The sequence below is a fragment of the Aythya marila genome (assembly GCF_965140915.1).
Source record: "Aythya marila genome assembly, chromosome: 27".
Classification (NCBI taxonomy): domain Eukaryota; kingdom Metazoa; phylum Chordata; class Aves; order Anseriformes; family Anatidae; genus Aythya; species Aythya marila.
In genome coordinates, this window is record NC_139068.1 from 5,508,657 (window position 1) to 5,522,898 (window position 14,242).

General features: G+C 68.8%; 3 protein-coding genes across 3 annotated transcripts in view; 1 reads left to right on the forward strand and 2 right to left on the reverse strand.

Annotated features, from left to right (window-relative positions):
- Positions 1-2,069: 2,069 nt before the first annotated feature.
- Positions 2,070-4,863, reverse strand: ATP5F1D (ATP synthase F1 subunit delta). Its single transcript, XM_082780308.1, has 6 exons — positions 4,701-4,863; positions 4,456-4,609; positions 3,611-3,699; positions 3,014-3,140; positions 2,419-2,456; positions 2,070-2,196 (listed from the first exon to the last, which is right to left on the reverse strand). The coding sequence occupies exons 1-4, from the start codon at positions 4,818-4,820 to the stop codon at positions 3,018-3,020; spliced, it is 486 nt and encodes a 161-aa protein (XP_082636434.1). The 5' UTR covers positions 4,821-4,863; the 3' UTR covers positions 2,070-2,196; positions 2,419-2,456; positions 3,014-3,017.
- Positions 4,864-5,633: 770 nt separating this feature from the next.
- Positions 5,634-11,847, forward strand: CBARP (CACN subunit beta associated regulatory protein). Its single transcript, XM_082780340.1, has 10 exons — positions 5,634-5,753; positions 7,142-7,221; positions 7,854-7,999; positions 8,149-8,210; positions 8,446-8,611; positions 8,694-8,868; positions 9,011-9,163; positions 9,505-9,712; positions 9,790-9,973; positions 10,227-11,847. Exons 2-10 carry the CDS (start codon positions 7,174-7,176, stop codon positions 11,401-11,403), a joined length of 2,319 nt encoding a protein of 772 aa, XP_082636466.1. The 5' UTR covers positions 5,634-5,753; positions 7,142-7,173; the 3' UTR covers positions 11,404-11,847.
- A 266-nt stretch (positions 11,848-12,113) lies between these two features.
- The window catches only part of STK11 (serine/threonine kinase 11), a 35,233-nt gene continuing 33,104 nt past the window's right edge, over positions 12,114-14,242 (reverse strand). The window contains exon 10 of the mRNA XM_082780177.1: positions 12,114-13,305. The gene's annotated coding sequence lies outside the window, so the exon portion shown is untranslated. The remainder of the gene's footprint in view (positions 13,306-14,242) is intronic.

The following is a 14,242-nucleotide window of genomic DNA, read 5'->3' on the forward strand; positions in this document are numbered from 1 at the left end:
ACCCCAAATTTCCCAGCCCACGGCCCTGCAGCCCCACGGTTCCTGCTAGGGGTGAGGTGCAGGGATGGGGAAGTGCCTCGGTACCTGCTGCGGGGTCTCTGACACCTCTTGGACCCCAAAATGCAGCAGGGACGGGGCTGATTTTGGGCCGTGACTGGCGGCGGCTCACGGCGTGGGCAGCGGGAGCACGGGGGGCTGGGGCAGGAGGAGAGGCTGGAAGAGGCTGGGTGGAAGCCCCCTGCCCGCAGCAAGGAGCAGCCCCCGAGGTGCGGGGGGGACACGGCCGCCTCCAGGGGCTCTCAGCCATGGGGCAGGACGGAGGAGCCCCCACCGCTCGCCCCAAAATCAGACTACAAATCCCAGCAGGCGCCACGCTGGGGAGGGCCCCGGCAGGGCCGGATCCGTGCTTGACCCCCCCGCCGGGTACCCCCCAAAAGTCTCCGCTGGAGCTGGCAGGAGGCAGTGGGAAGAGCTGGTGAGCGGCCGCTGACGGAGACACTTTTTTTTTTTTTTTTCCCATCCTAAAAATAGCAGCTGGCCGCTTCCCCAGCTTCCCGGCCTCGCCAACGCTCTTCCATTAGATGTGAAAAAAAAATAAAAAAATAAAATAAAAAAAAAAAAATCAGAAATCAGCCACCTTCCGTCGGAAAGAGAGCGGCTGCGTGTGTCGGGGGAGGCTCACGCACACCGCAAATAGAAACCGGGGACAGAGGAGAGCGAGAGGGAGCGGAAGAGGGAGCAGGGGGAGCAGGGCCGCCCGGCCCCAGTTATTCCCGAGACGTTTTAATTAGCACTCGTCCTGACTTTGAGGCTTCGCTTCTGCACGGCGCAACGCGTGACCTTTAAAAAAAAAAAAAAATAAAAAGGGCGAAGAGAGGGAAAGGGAAGAAAAAGGCACTGGAGCAGCTCAGGAGCTGGGGAGCCGGCTGAGCTTCAAATAGGCTCAGCGTCAGGCACTCAGAGGCTTTTAATAAGCTCCAGAGTGAGAAATTTAACACCACAGGCCTATTTTTGATCGCTTGTGGAGGGGGGGGGGGGGGGAAGAGAAAGACAAGAGAGAGCGAGAGGAGGGGGAGGAGGTGGCGGGGAGAGGAGGAGGCAGCCGAGATTACATCCTGGGTGGCAGCGCCGAAAATAGCCGAGCCCCCCCCCGGGCTGCGGGAGGGCAGGCGGGGGGCGAGGGGAAAGGGGAACGGAGCAAGGGGGGGGACGGTCACGCCGCACGCCTGTGCCAGGAGGGTTTGAGCAGCAGCAGGAACCCGAAATCCCCCTCGGGAGGACGGCACCGAGCGCGGAGCCTGGCGGTGGATGGTGCCGGGGGCATCCTCGGGCCCCTCGCCCCAGCCTGCTCCTTCCCGGCAGTGCCACGTTTTGTGATGCATGGGGGGAGGAAAACGAGCTCGCTGCGGACAGGGGAGCAGCTCGGGGGGGTTCCTCCCGGCATTGAGGATGCCAGTGCTGCTCTGGGGAGCCCCAAAGCAGCCGGCAGCTCCAGCAGAGCGCTGCCAGCCCCCCCCCCAGCCGCCCAGGCTGCGGACAGGCTCCCACCCAGCACAGCATCTGCTTCCCTCCCGCACCCAGAGACTTCCCCCCGCTCCGCACGCCACCCGCGCGTGCAAACAGCCCAGAGCAGCAGCGGGGGGAAGGGGGCAGAGCCGGGCAGCTGCCGTCCAGCTGCAGGAAGGACCGCGAGGAACCAGCAGAGCCGACGCGATTCCTGCGGCGACGGAGCCGGGAGGCTGAGCAGAAACAGGGCGGGGGAGGCACGGCAGGAAGCCTCTGGCACAGACCTGCGCTGCCCTGCGGACGCCTCCTCCCGTGCTGCCCTAATCCCGCCGTCCAGGTGGATTACGGGCACTGGAGGTGGCTGACGGCGCGGGGAGGGAGCTATAAAACCTGCCTGAGAAGCCCGGGCTGAGATCTCCCACGGGAAGGCGCAGCACAAAGCTGGAGCTGCACCTCGGCACGGCGCCCGCACCCCCAGCTGACCCTGCCCCACGCACCCAGCCGCCGGCGCAGCTCGAGCTGCAGTTTGACGCCTCAGAAGAAGGTGACGCGCCACAAGCCAGGACTGCGTTTCCTTTTAATTGATCAGAGCGGCTTCTCCGCCTCCATTTGTCCCGCACCATCTGTACAAACGGGGAAGCCAGAACAAGTAGGACAGTCTGGGGTTTCTCTGCAGCGACAGTGGGATTCCTGCAACACACAGAGGCGGAGCTGCTTTGAACACAGAGGGGGGGGCTCGGCGGAGCAGGATCCCCACCCGAGGCCTCGCTCCTGCTGCTAAACGGCTGCGAGCGACCTCAGACCTGACCTCAAGGGCCACAGAGCAGAGGGAGCAGAGACCGGGGAGACACGGGGGAGCTGCTGCCCTGCTGTACCTGCTCCGGAGAGGCCGTCTGAGGCTCCGTGACTCACCTGCCAGGCACAGTGCTGCCGCGCAGAAAGCCTCCCGACTGCCAGCACGTGGGAAGAAAAAGAGATGAGGCAGAGACTTAGCAGGGCGCAGAGAAAAATGGGCCACGAGGAAAGCGGCCTCGCCTCGCCTCCCCCGAGACAGAAGCTGTTTGTTTGCAGTGGAAGGGAGTTGTACGAGGAGCAGAGGCCGCACCGCTCCCCGCGGGGCCCCAGGCTGCTCGCACGGCCGGCCCCGGGCTGCCCGGCCCAGCGGGGACCTGGAGGCAGTGGCGAGGCCCCGCTCGTGACCGCAGAGCTGCCGCCAGCTCCCGGAGGCAGCGCCGGGCCCTGCTGCCATCTAGCGGCCCCGGGACGGCTCCGAGCAGGGCCCCGCCGCGGCCCCTGGTGCTGACGGAGGGGCAGAGAGGGGCAGCCCTCCCGTCACCGCTCCCAAAATGTGTCACCGCTCCCAAAACGCCAGGCACAAGCCCTCAGGCCCCCCTGACAGCCCGGCCGGCCTGGCTATGGCGAGGGGAAGCTCCCCGTGGGCAGCAGGGAGCAAGGACTCTTCTGCAGAGCAGGTCTGGAAGTCAGCGAGGACGTCGGTGACGCTTACCAGATTACTCCAGGGCTTTCACAAGGGCTTCGTTGGCTTCTACTTTAATCTGAGCTTCTGCTTTAGCAGCTTCGTCGGACGCAGCAGCCACCTCGGAAATGGCCTTCTCCAGGTTTGATTTAGCAGTCTGAGCACCAGAACACAAGGAACGTGTCACCCAGAGACCATCACAAAGCGGGTGGCTGGCCCACAGCCCTCAAGTCACCCCCCCCACCACCACGCTGCAGTCATCAGCCCAACGCACAGGGCCCCACAGGGGCTGCAGGAGGCTGTTTAGGTGCTGGGCTGGCAGCAGGCACCTCATCACCAAGCCCTGCTGGGGAAAAGCTGTTCCCAAGATGAAGAGGGGTGAGGAGGGGCCAGATCAGCATCTGTCTGAGGGCAGGGATGCGGCCTGGGGAGGGGTTCACGACTGCACGGCTTCCTCTCCCCACAGCCTGCCGGGGAGGAGCAGCCTTTGATCCCGATCGGGGGGGGAAGCTGGGGGCGAAGGCACAGCCCCGGGTCTCTGTGCGTGCTCCGCAGGCACAGGAAGCTCCGGAGACAAGGAGAGAAGCGAGGAGTAAAACCTCCCAGCTGCGGGGATGTGCTACTCACGGCCAGGTCCAGCATGTCCATCGTCACCGCCTCCTCCGCCAGCACCTGCACCGTGGAGTCCGCGTTCACCGTGACGGAGCCGCTGCTCACTGCCAAGCACAGCGGTGTCAGGGGGGGCTGCCAGGGGGGTCAGCACACGGGGCAGCTCTGGCAAGGAGACCCCAGGGAGCCCCAAGCTCCCTTTGCCAGAGTAAAACCTCAAAGCCCAACCTGTGACCTTCCCCGAGCCCCACGGCGGTATTAGCCTCGTGTTAATTAATTAAGAGAGGGAAAGCAGGGAAAGTTCTGCGAGGGCAGAGTGGGACGTGGTGCTGGGGGACAGGGGTGAGCGTGTGATGCTGGCAGCAGGGCGACGCTTGGACCAATGACCCTGAAGGTCTTTTCTGCCCTTTTTTATGATTCTTTGACTGAGCGGCCTCTGAGCAGAAGAAAACCTGAGCCCCAAACTGCCTCGTGCTGGGCCCCCTCTCCTGCAGCACACCCCCAGCCAGCAGGACACCCTCTGGCAGCCACCAGCCGGGAAGGGAGAGACCCCCCAGAGCCAAATGGGGCTCTCCTGACCCCACAGAGCCCTGTGACAGCTCCCCCAACCCCATCCCCGGCCCCACAGAGCCCCCTGACAGCCCCCCAGCCCCATCCCAGTCCCTCCCAACCCCACAGAGCCCTGTGACAGCCCCCCCAACCCTATCCCCGTCCCCACAGAGCCCCTATCAGCCCCCCAACCCCATCCCCATCCCTCCAGGCCCCACAAAGCCCTGTGACAGCCCCCCCAACCCCATCCCCACCCCCCCCCCGGTCCCTCCCGTCCCCTCCGGGCCCGGTCACGGCCCCCCCCCATCCCTCACCGAAGTACTTGGTGGCCGCCCCGTCCTCGCCGTACACCGTCACCACGCCGGGCTTGAGGACCTGCAGCGTGGGGACGTGAGCCGCCAGGATGCCGAAGGAGCCGGTGAGGGTGGGCACGTCCACCTGCCTCACGGCCGCGCCGTTATAGAACACCTGAGGGGGGGGAGAGAGACACGGACAGAGAGCACCGGGAGGGCACCGCCGCCGCCCCGGGCCCCGCCGCCCGCCGCCCTCCGCCTCCTACCTGCGTGGGGGAGGCGAAGGTGAAGGCCATGGCGGCCGGGCCGGCCGCGGGCTCGGCGTAGGAGCGGGCCCGGGGCGGCGGCAGCGCGGCGAGGCGCAGGAGGCGGCGGGCGCTCAACATGGCGGCGGCGGCGGCGGGCACGGGCCGGGCCGGCCAAGGGCGAGCTGAGGTGGGGGGGGGGACGGCGCGGGGCACGCCGGGAGTTGTAGTCCGCCCCCTGCGCCTCCCCGCGCCGCCAGACTACAAAGCCCGTGGGGCGCCGGGAGGGTGACGTCACCGGGAGAGCCGCTGGGGCGTATGGGAGATGTAGTTCTCCTGTGGAGTGTAGTCTGGGCCCCCCCCCCTTCGCGGTGTTTGTTTTGTTTGTGGTGTTTGTTGTAGGGTCGGAGTCGGGTTGGGGAGGGAGGGAGAGGGAGAGGGAGAGGGAGGGGGGGGTGCAGGTAGTGGGCTGGGCTGTGGGGGGGGGAGGGAGGGGCTGTGGTGCGTGGGGGGTGGGCTGGGGGCTATGGGGTAAGGATAGGGTGGGTAGGGGGCTATAGGGTAAGAGGCTATGGGGCTATAGAGCTCTGGGGTAGGGGGCTGTGGGGTAGAGGACTATAGGGTAAGGGACTATAGGGTAGAGGGCTATGAGGGAGACAGGGTATGGAGCAGGGGGATATATGGGAAGGGGGCTATGGGGCAGGGGCTATGGGGCAGAGGGCTATAGGGTTGTTGGGTGGGGGGCTGTGGGGTAGAGGGCTGTAGGGCAGGGGACTATAGGGTAAGGGACTGTAGGATAAGGGACTATAGGGTAAGGAACTATAGGGCACGGGGCTATAGGGTAAGGGACTATAGGGTAGGGGGCTGTGGGGCTGGGGGCTATAGGGCAGGGGTCTATAGGGCAGGGGCTGTGGGGCCGGGGGCCGTGGGGCGGGCAGTGCGGGTGCGGGCAGGGCCGGGGCAGCCCCGTCCCCACGTGACGGCCGCGCCGCGCGGGGGCGGCCCCGCTTCATTCATAAATCCGGGGCCGCACCGAGCGCGGCGGCGGCGATGGAGCCCCGGCCCCGGCTCTAGGTGAGTGCCCGGCCCCGCCGCTATCGCGACAGACGGAGCTCGGCGCGATACGGGGGGGAGCCCGGCCCGACCCAGCTCCCCTCCCCGCTGCTCTCGGGGTTCCCGGGGGCTCCGTCCCGCTCCCCCCGGCGCCTCCCGCAGCCCCCCGCCCGCAGCCCCCCCCCCCGGTGCTGCCCGCAGCCCCCTCCCCAGGCCGGGTGCAGCCCCCGGGGGGGGGTCCCGGGGGTGCCGCAGCCTTGGGGGGGGGGGCTCAGCGGGGCAGGATCCGTCCCGCCCCCGCCCGGTGCCCAGCGAGGGGTGGGGGGGGCTGAGCCCTGCCCGGTGCCCCCGGGCGTGGGGACAGCCCGGGGGGGGGGGCCCGGCCGCTGCCCCCCCCCCCGCCGCTGCCCAGACAATGGCCGTGCTGTTCCCGCCGGGTCGCCATGGAGACCGAATTCCTCCGTGATGGGGGGGGGGAACAGCGGGGGCATTCTTCACCCCCCCCCCCTCCCCACACACCCCCTCCCCAACGGGGTTAGGGGGCGCCCAGCCCGGTCTCACCCGGGGGGGGCCGCCCCACGCGGGACCGCGGCCCCCCGGACTCCACGGGCCCAGCCGGGGGCGTGGGGGAGCCCCCGGGGGTCTCGTGGGGGGGGGGGGGGGGCTGGGGGATGCCCGGAGCCGGTGCGGGCTCGGGGCTCTCCCCGCCCCCCCGGTGCCCCCCGGTAACCCCTCCCCACGCTGCCCCCCCCCCCCCCCCCGGCTCCATTCACATTTTTCCTTGCCCCGATTTTGGGCGGTTTTGCCGCGCCCCCCCCCAGCCCCCCCCCCCGGAGCACGCGGCTCCCTACGGCCACAGCATCCCCGGCACCCTGGGGGGGGGCTCCGGAGGGGGGGGGCCCAGCCCCGGTTCCCGAAGGCCGCCGCTTTCCGAGCCGGCTGCTTGAGGGGGAGGGGGGGGGCTTGGCCCTTCCCGGCCCCTTCCCCTCCCTCGGCGGTCCCGGTGCCCCCCCCCCGGTGGTGGCGGAGCCGCTGCGGGGCTGACTCAGTCCCCCCCCACCCCCAGCACCGCCCCCCCCCCCCCGCCCACCCCCGTTTTCGTTGCGCGGGGGGCAGCGGCTGCGGGGAGCTGTTGGGGGGGGGGGGGAGGAGGGGGTGGCAGAGCCCGGGCAGGATCCGTCCCCCCCCCCCCGGTGTCCCCCCCCCCCGGTGTCCCCCCCCCCGGGGCCCGGCCTCCATCCTCCATCCGTGCTGACCACACCCTCCTCCAGCCCTTCATCCCCATCCCTCCCGGCAGCTCCGCACCGCGGTGCGGGGCAGGGCCCGGGTGTCCCCCCCCCACCCCATACCCGGTGCCCCCCCCCGTCCCATCCCATCCCATCGTGGACCCCCCCCCGTTTGTCTCGCAGCGGCCCAGGACGCGCTCGGGCTGGCTCGGACCATGAGCGATGAGCCGACCCCCTGGGACAACGCGACCGAGAGCGCCACGGTGAGCGGCACGGGCTGGGGGGGCTGGGGGGGGGGTCCTGGGGTCTGCGTGGGGCTGGGGGGGGCCGGGGACAGGGGTGGGAGCCGAGCCCAGGGTGAGGCTGTGGGGACTGGGGTGGGACACGAGCACGGGGCGTGGGGACAGGGAGGGTCAGGATGTGGCCACGGGGATGGGGATGGGGCTGTGGGGGGGGTGGTTTTGGGGGCAGCATCCTCCCCCCCCCCCTCCTGTCCTGCCCTCACCCCCCCCCCGGAGCTCGGCGGCACCCCCCTGCACCCCATTCAGCCCCCGCAGGCACCGAGCTCTGGGCTCGCAACGCTGAGAGGGTGGGGGGGGTGTCCAAAAAAGCAGGGTCAGGGGGGGTCCTGTCCCCATTCCCGCTGGGTGCGGGGGCCGCTGGCAGCTCGGCCCCCCCCCGGCTGCGGTTGCCTTGGTGAAGGCAGCTCCCCGCAGCCGGCAGCAGGCCCGGGGGCGGCGGGGGAGCCGCGAGCATCTCGGGGGAGCAGCGCTCGGCACCAGCCTCGGCAGGGCCCCCCCCTCCCACCCCCAACATCCAGCCCCCAGCCCCAAGCACGTGTTGGTGTCCCCAAGCCCCCCCCCCCCCCCCCCCGTGTGTGTGTGTCCCCGCGCAGGCAGTGCCGGGCGAGGTGTCCCCGCAGGATGGCTACGTGCTGCTCCTCGCCCTGCTCTCCATCTTCATCGGGGGCACCCTGGTCCTGCTCTCCGGCATCCTGATCATCTGCCGCCGCTGCTGCGAGGCCGACCGCCGCCACTCCAGGTCGGTGGGGACGGCTGCTGCCACCCCCCCCCCCCCCACCCCGGGGCGTTGCGGCACCGCTGGGGGTCCCGCGTGAAGCCCCCGCACCCCCTCACGGTGCCGGCGCGGGGCACCTCGCAGCATCCTCTCCATCCTCTCCATCCCCGCAGGGCCAGTGATGACCCCGAGAAGACCAACACCACCTACCTGGACGACTCGCAGCCGGCCCAGGGTGAGCGCAGGGCTGGGGCTGGGGGCGCACCCCGGGGGGGGCACAGTGGGTCCTGCTCGTGGCGCGGCGCCCCGGAGCTGGGGCAGGGCTGGCAGCGCACCCCCTGCGCCCCCCGGTCAGGACGCAGCCGTGCAGCGAGTTTGCCCGGCCTCAGCTGGGAAGCCAGCAAGCCCCATAGAGGCGGGGAGGGGGCTGGTTGGTGGCTCTGACCCCCCCCCCTCGCTCCTCTCTGTAGATATCACCATCAAAGTGGAGGACCCCGACTGCCTCTCGGCCTCCAGCTACCGGGATGTGGAGACCGAGCGCTTCCTGTCCTCCAGCTCCTCCACCGCCCGCCGCGTCTCCTTCAACGAGGCCGCGCTGTTCGACCAGGGCAAGAAGACCCAGGAGAAGGGGAGGAGGTGAAGGGCCGGGCCGGATTGGGGGGGATTAAGGGGGGTGGGCAGGGGGCTGGGGGCGCCCCCTGACCCGGCGTGCCCGCAGGTACACGCTGACGGAGGGGGATTTCCACCACCTGAAGAACGCCCGCCTGACCCACCTGCACCTCCCGCCGCCCGCCCTCAAGATCGTCACCATCCACGAGTGCGAGTCCAGCGAGAACAGCCTGGCCATGACCCCCCGCCTGCCCCCCCCCAAGCCCGGCCTCGCCATCTTCCAGGTGAGCCCCCCCCCGGGGAGCGGGCATGGCGCTGGGATGCACCTGGGGGGGAGTGGAAGGGTCGTGGAGGCTCGGGTATTGGGGTGCAGCGGACCCTGACCCCAGTGCAAAGCCCCCCCCCTGAGCGAGCTGTGCCCCGCAGCCCCCCGGGGGGGCCCTGCCGCAGCCGGCGCTGCCCAGCCACGCCGTGTGCCCCAGCTCGGCGCTGCCCGGGGACACCTACAACTCCACCGTGGACACCAGCTTCGCCGAGGCCAGCCCCTCCGCCTCCTCTGACTCCGGGGAGGGCCCCTCGGTGAGTGCGGGCTGGGGGCCGGGGGCTGGGGTGGGCAGGGGAAGGGGCTCAGCGGGCTCAGCACCATCCTGCTCCCCCCCGGTCTGACGGCGTGGGGACGGCCCCGTGCCCGGAGGGGGTGCTGGGCCCCCCTGCTCCGTGCTTTCAGGCCTGATGGGGGGGGGCATCCAGCTAGAAATAGGCTCTGCCCCCCCCCCGCCCCATCCCCTGCCCCAGGGGCCATTTGTGCATCACGCAGCCGAGCTGCAGGAGGAGGACAAAGGAGCGGGGCTGGGGGGGCCGGGGGGCCGTGCCTGGCTGCTCCCGGAGCTGGCACTCACAGCCCCCCCCAATGCCCCCAGTTTGCTGCAGCGCCCAGGAGTGGGAAGGGGGCTGGTGTGGGCAGTGCCAGCCCCGGGGACGCCCCCCCGGCCCCCTCCCAGGGCACCGTCCTGCAGTTCTTCACCCGCCTGCGCCGCCACGCCAGCCTGGACGGGGCCAGCCCCTACTTCAAGATCAAGAAGTGGAAGCTGGAGAGCACCCAGCGGGCGTCCAGCCTGGACACCAGAGGTGGGAGCTGGGGGGCGGCGGGGGAGCCCCCTGCAGGGATGCGACCGTGCCCCCACCCCTGCCCTGCGCCCCCCCAGGGTCCCCCAAGCGGCGCCAGTTCCAGCGGCAGCGGGCGGCGAGCGAGAGCATGGACCAGGAGGACCGGGACCCCCACGCCACCGACATCATCCAGTACATCGCCCGCACCGACGATGTCGCCTTCCACCCCGCGGGCGGCCCCTTCCTGCCCTCCCCCGCCAGCCCCCCACCCTCTCTCGGCAGGTATTTTTCAGTAGATAGAGGGGACGGGGAGGGTGCATGGGGGGACCCTGCCTTTGGGGGGGTGGCGGGGCCTGGGGTGATGGGGGCAGGAGCTGGGATGGGGGCTCGGGGTGCGCGTGGGGGACCACAGGGCAGCAAGGTGCTGCCACCAAGCACTTTGTGGGTGCTGGGCTGGCGCCTCCTCTGCATGCGGGGCCGTCCCCGTCCCTGTCCCCATCCCCATCCCTGCCGTGACGCCCGGTGGTGCCCGCAGGCTAGAGCCGGGCGAGGGGGGCGCGAGCGAGGCCGGTGCCCCGGAGCAGCCCAGCGCCTACCACGACATCTGGAGCCTGCGCGCCTCGCTGGAGCTCTACGCCTCCTCCGAGCGGAGCAACGACCAGGACTCGGTGCGCAGTGACGGCGGGGACAGCGTCTCCTCCGCCGGCGGCGTGGCCCCCTGCCCCTCCTCCTCCCTGGACGAGGCCGAAGGCCCCGAGGAGAAGCTCTGGGGTCGGCCCAAGCAGGAGGAGTCGGAGCCCGGCACGCGCAAGCTGCTGCAGATGGACAGCGGCTACGCCTCCATCGAGGCGCCCAGCCGGGGGGGTGAGGAGGGGCACCCCAAGGACCAGACGGCCTCGGAGAAGCGCATTTGCTTCACCAGCGCGGGGCGGAAAGGCACCATCTTCGAGAGCTTCGAGGGCCGGGAGCCGGAGGAGGAGGAAGAGGAGGAAGAAGAGGAGGAGGAGGAGGAAGAGGAGGGGAGCGCAGCCCGGGGCGCGGTGGGCGGGGGTCCCCTCCGTCCCCACAGCCCCCTGGCCTGGTCCCCGTACGGGCAGATGTTGGCGGGGCGGGAGGCGGCGCCGCCCCGGCGGGACTACAGCATCGACGAGAAGACGGACGCGCTCTTCAACGCCTTCGTGCGCCACGACCCGCAGTTCGACGAGTCGCCGCTGCGGGGGAAGCACCGCTCGCGCGCCCACCTGCGCAAGCAGTGGCAGCACGCCAAGCAGTACAGCGACCCCGGCGTGCGCTACCCCGCGCTGGAGCGGCACCGCACGCCCCTGCGCCGGGGGGACAGCGCCAACTACCCCCTGGACGCCCGCTTCCACAGCCCCCTGCCCCGCATCGTCAGCGCCGGCGACGAGGAGGCGGCGGAGGCGGCCGAGGGGGGCCCCAGCGCCTCGCCGCTGCCTGACCCCGAGATCCAGGTGATCGTGGAGGAGCCCGGCGAGGCGGCCCCCGAGCCCAAGGCCAGCCCCGAGCCCGGCGGGGACGACTGCCCCGGCCCCGGGCAGTGCCTGGGGCTGGGTCCCGGCTCGGAGCTGATGGACAAAATCACCGTCGGCCTCGAGGAGCGGCTCTACGGCCACCTGAGGAAGGCGGCCGAGAGCACGGAGCGCGCGGTGGCCGTGGCGGCCAGCGACGCCCCCCCCGACCACGGCCCCGTCTAAGCCCGGCACCGAGGGGGCAGAGACCCCGGCAAGGGGCGCGGGGGGAGCAGCCGGTGCGCGGCACGCGGGGCGCCACGGGACGGGCGGCCCCGGCGCGGGGAAGGCCAGGCGGGCGCGTGGGGGCCCCTGGCCGTGCCCACCCCGCCGCGGGGGGCCGGCAGCGCGGGGTGGCCGAGCCCCGGTGCTCGCGGGAGCGAGGAGCCGCCGGGTGCCGGCAGGGCGCAGAGGTGGAGCAGAGCGCGTGCCAGGAGGCTGGCGCCGAGGGACTTGGCTAATAAACCCCCGAACCGAGCTGAGGCCTAATCCTTACCTCGCAGCAGAGCTGTGTAGCAGCTACGCTCTCCCCTCTCGCTGGTTTTTGGGTTTTGTTTTGGCTTTTTCTTTTTTTAATGAGCAATAAGGCCGCTCCGTCCAGCTGGGGACTCGAGGGGAGCCTGAACTGGAAGCGGGGCCTGGGGCTGCTGTGCCGGGGCAGGAGGATGCTGGGGGGGGGGCTTGTGCATCCCCTGGGGGGGGGCCCAGGCAAGCTGCGGCCCCCAGAGCAGCAGCATCCTGGGGGCTGGGGAGGATGGAGCCCCCTGGGGCCACCCTTTGCCTGTCCCCGGTGTTGTCCCTTCCCAGCACTCGGTGACGTGAGGGGGGGGCCGGGCTGGTGCATGCCATGAGTGCCCCCCCAGCACCCCCCCGGGGGCTCAGCGCACTCAGAGGTTATTTATTGGTTTTTACAGAGGGGGATGCTGCTGCTCCTGGGGTTAGCTTTTTATTGTGTTTATTTTGTTTTTAATTTATTTATGTTTCAATGGATGGGTGAAAAAAGAAAAAAAAAAAGAGAAAAAAAGCCCAAGCTGTGTTACTGGGGGGGGGGGCTCGGCAGCGGGGCGGGAGGGGGCACAGCCGAGGGCCCCCCCCAGCACCGCGGTCCTGCCCCACGCCCCCATTGCATGCGAGTAAAGAGCCCGGGTCCCTCCTTCCCCTCTGCAAGTCTGTGTCCAAAGCACTAACTCCGACTCCAACTCAGCGTTTTTAAGTCTATGAACAAAGGAGAAAAAGAAAAAAAAAAAGAACAACAAAAAATAAGCTGTGACTTTGAGCTTGGTTCTCGCCTTCCTGCCCCCGCCGGGCCGTTTCCTCCCCTGCTCGCCCACCGTGGCTCCGGGCAGGGCGCGTTTCCCCAGCACCCGCCTGCGGCAGGAGGAAGGACAGCATGAAACCCACCTCTCTCTTTTCACTTTATTTCTTTTTTTCTTTAAAAAAAAAAAAAAAAAGGAAAAAAAAAAGGAAAAAAAAATATGCTGAACGCACCCATTCCCTTTTCCGAGCCCTTTTACAGCATGCAGGTTTAATAGAGTTTTGCTTTGTCTTAATACCTGTTTTTTTGTTTTTTGTTTTTTGTTTTTTCCTCATCTGGTTTATTTTAAACACATCACGATGTGTAGGAATCTCTAAATATACCGCAAATATAAACAAAAAAAAAAAAAAAAAAAAGAGGAAAATATATAATATATAACAGTAGTCTAAAACATAAAGTGCACGGCAATGGCTTTGCACGACTTCTACACAGCCAGGGCGGGGAGAGGGGCGCAGGTCCCCCCGCCCCCCGGCCCCGTCCCACCCTTCCCATCGCGAAATTAAAAACAGAATCAGTGTCTTGATTGGCAAAGAGTGATTGGGGCGGGGGGGCAGCATCTTCGCAGCCGGAGGTTTCTCCGTCCGGGGTGGTCGGGGGGGGGGTCTCGCCCCATCAGCTCCTGGCGCTGTCCGTAGCGAGGGGGCCGCGGGGAGGGTGGGGGCGTTTTCCTCGGTTGGTTTCCTCGGTTTTTGGGTCGCAAGCACAGTCCGCTCCCAGGAGAGACGCCGGGGTGGGCGAGGACGAGGGGCGCGGGTGGCCCAGGCCCTGGGATGCTGCGTGGAGGAGAAACGAGAGGAGGGTGGGGAGGGGAGGGCAGCGGGGCCCGAACCCGGCTCTGCCCCTGGCACCTCGGGGACCCCCCCCAGCCCCTGGTGCTGGGGAGGGGGCGAGCACTTGCCCAGCGCCCAGCCCTTCAGTGGGGGAGCCCCAAACCCGGCCCTGAAGCTGGGAAGGGAAATCCAGAGAGCGCGGAGCCCACAGGCAGCATCCCTACGGGGAAGGGGCACGGCTGCCAACCTGCCCGTCCCTGCAATTCACCCGGGAAGGAATCAGAGGAATTGACCTGAGCGGGCTCTTGGGACCCCCAAAACCCCCCTGAGCTGAGCCCCCCGGGGCTGTGGTCACCAAGTGGGAAGGGGCACGAGGAGCAGCAGCTCCCCGGGGAGACCCGGAGCCGAGGCATTTGCTGGCAGCGCAGTAACTCCCCGTGCAGGTGACTCACTCCCAGCCATGAATTAAAGATGAAAGCTGCCACCCGGGCTGAGCGCGGGTCTGACAGCTGCAGGGGGAGGAACGGGCTTTTATTTCTGGCTTTTTTTTCACACCACAAAGCTGGTCGTGATCCAAACAGATAACAGAGCCTCAGCCCCACGGAGCGCCGGTGACGAGCGCGAGCGTGAGGACGGGGGTGGATGAGCGCTGAGCGTGAGTCATCGCTGGCTCACTTATGAATGAGGGGTGGGAAGAAGGGGACAGGGCTGCAGAGCGGAGGAACGAGCCGGAAAAAGGAGAGGGGGGGAGCAGGGAGGGCTCTCAGCTTCCCTGAGCACCAGAGTTGGGTGAGGATGGGGCTGGGGCATGGTCGGTGCACTCTGGTGGGTGACCTGGGCACCTCCCGGCCCCGGGGAGGGACCCCAGAAGCCCCCCCAAGGAGGCTCTGCCCCACGCTGCAGCCTGGGGGCTTCACCCCCCACAAGCAGGAGGGCGGCG

Bases quoted from the DNA above. Each gene is read 5' to 3' on its own strand.
- CBARP (XM_082780340.1), top strand. From the start codon at position 7,174: ATGAGCGATGAGCCGACCCCCTGGGACAACGCGACCGAGAGCGCCACG. The intron at 7,222-7,853 runs GTGAGCGGCACG...GTCCCCGCGCAG, and splicing joins ACGCGACCGAGAGCGCCACG to GCAGTGCCGGGCGAGGTGTC. The intron at 8,000-8,148 runs GTCGGTGGGGAC...CCATCCCCGCAG, and splicing joins GCCGACCGCCGCCACTCCAG to GGCCAGTGATGACCCCGAGA.
- ATP5F1D (XM_082780308.1), bottom strand. From the start codon at position 4,820: ATGTTGAGCGCCCGCCGCCTCCTGCGCCTCGCCGCGCTGCCGCCGCCC. The intron at 4,610-4,700 runs GTAGGAGGCGGA...CCCCCCCCTCAG, and splicing joins CCTTCGCCTCCCCCACGCAG to GTGTTCTATAACGGCGCGGC. The intron at 3,700-4,455 runs GTGAGGGATGGG...TGTGCTTGGCAG, and splicing joins GGCGGCCACCAAGTACTTCG to TGAGCAGCGGCTCCGTCACG.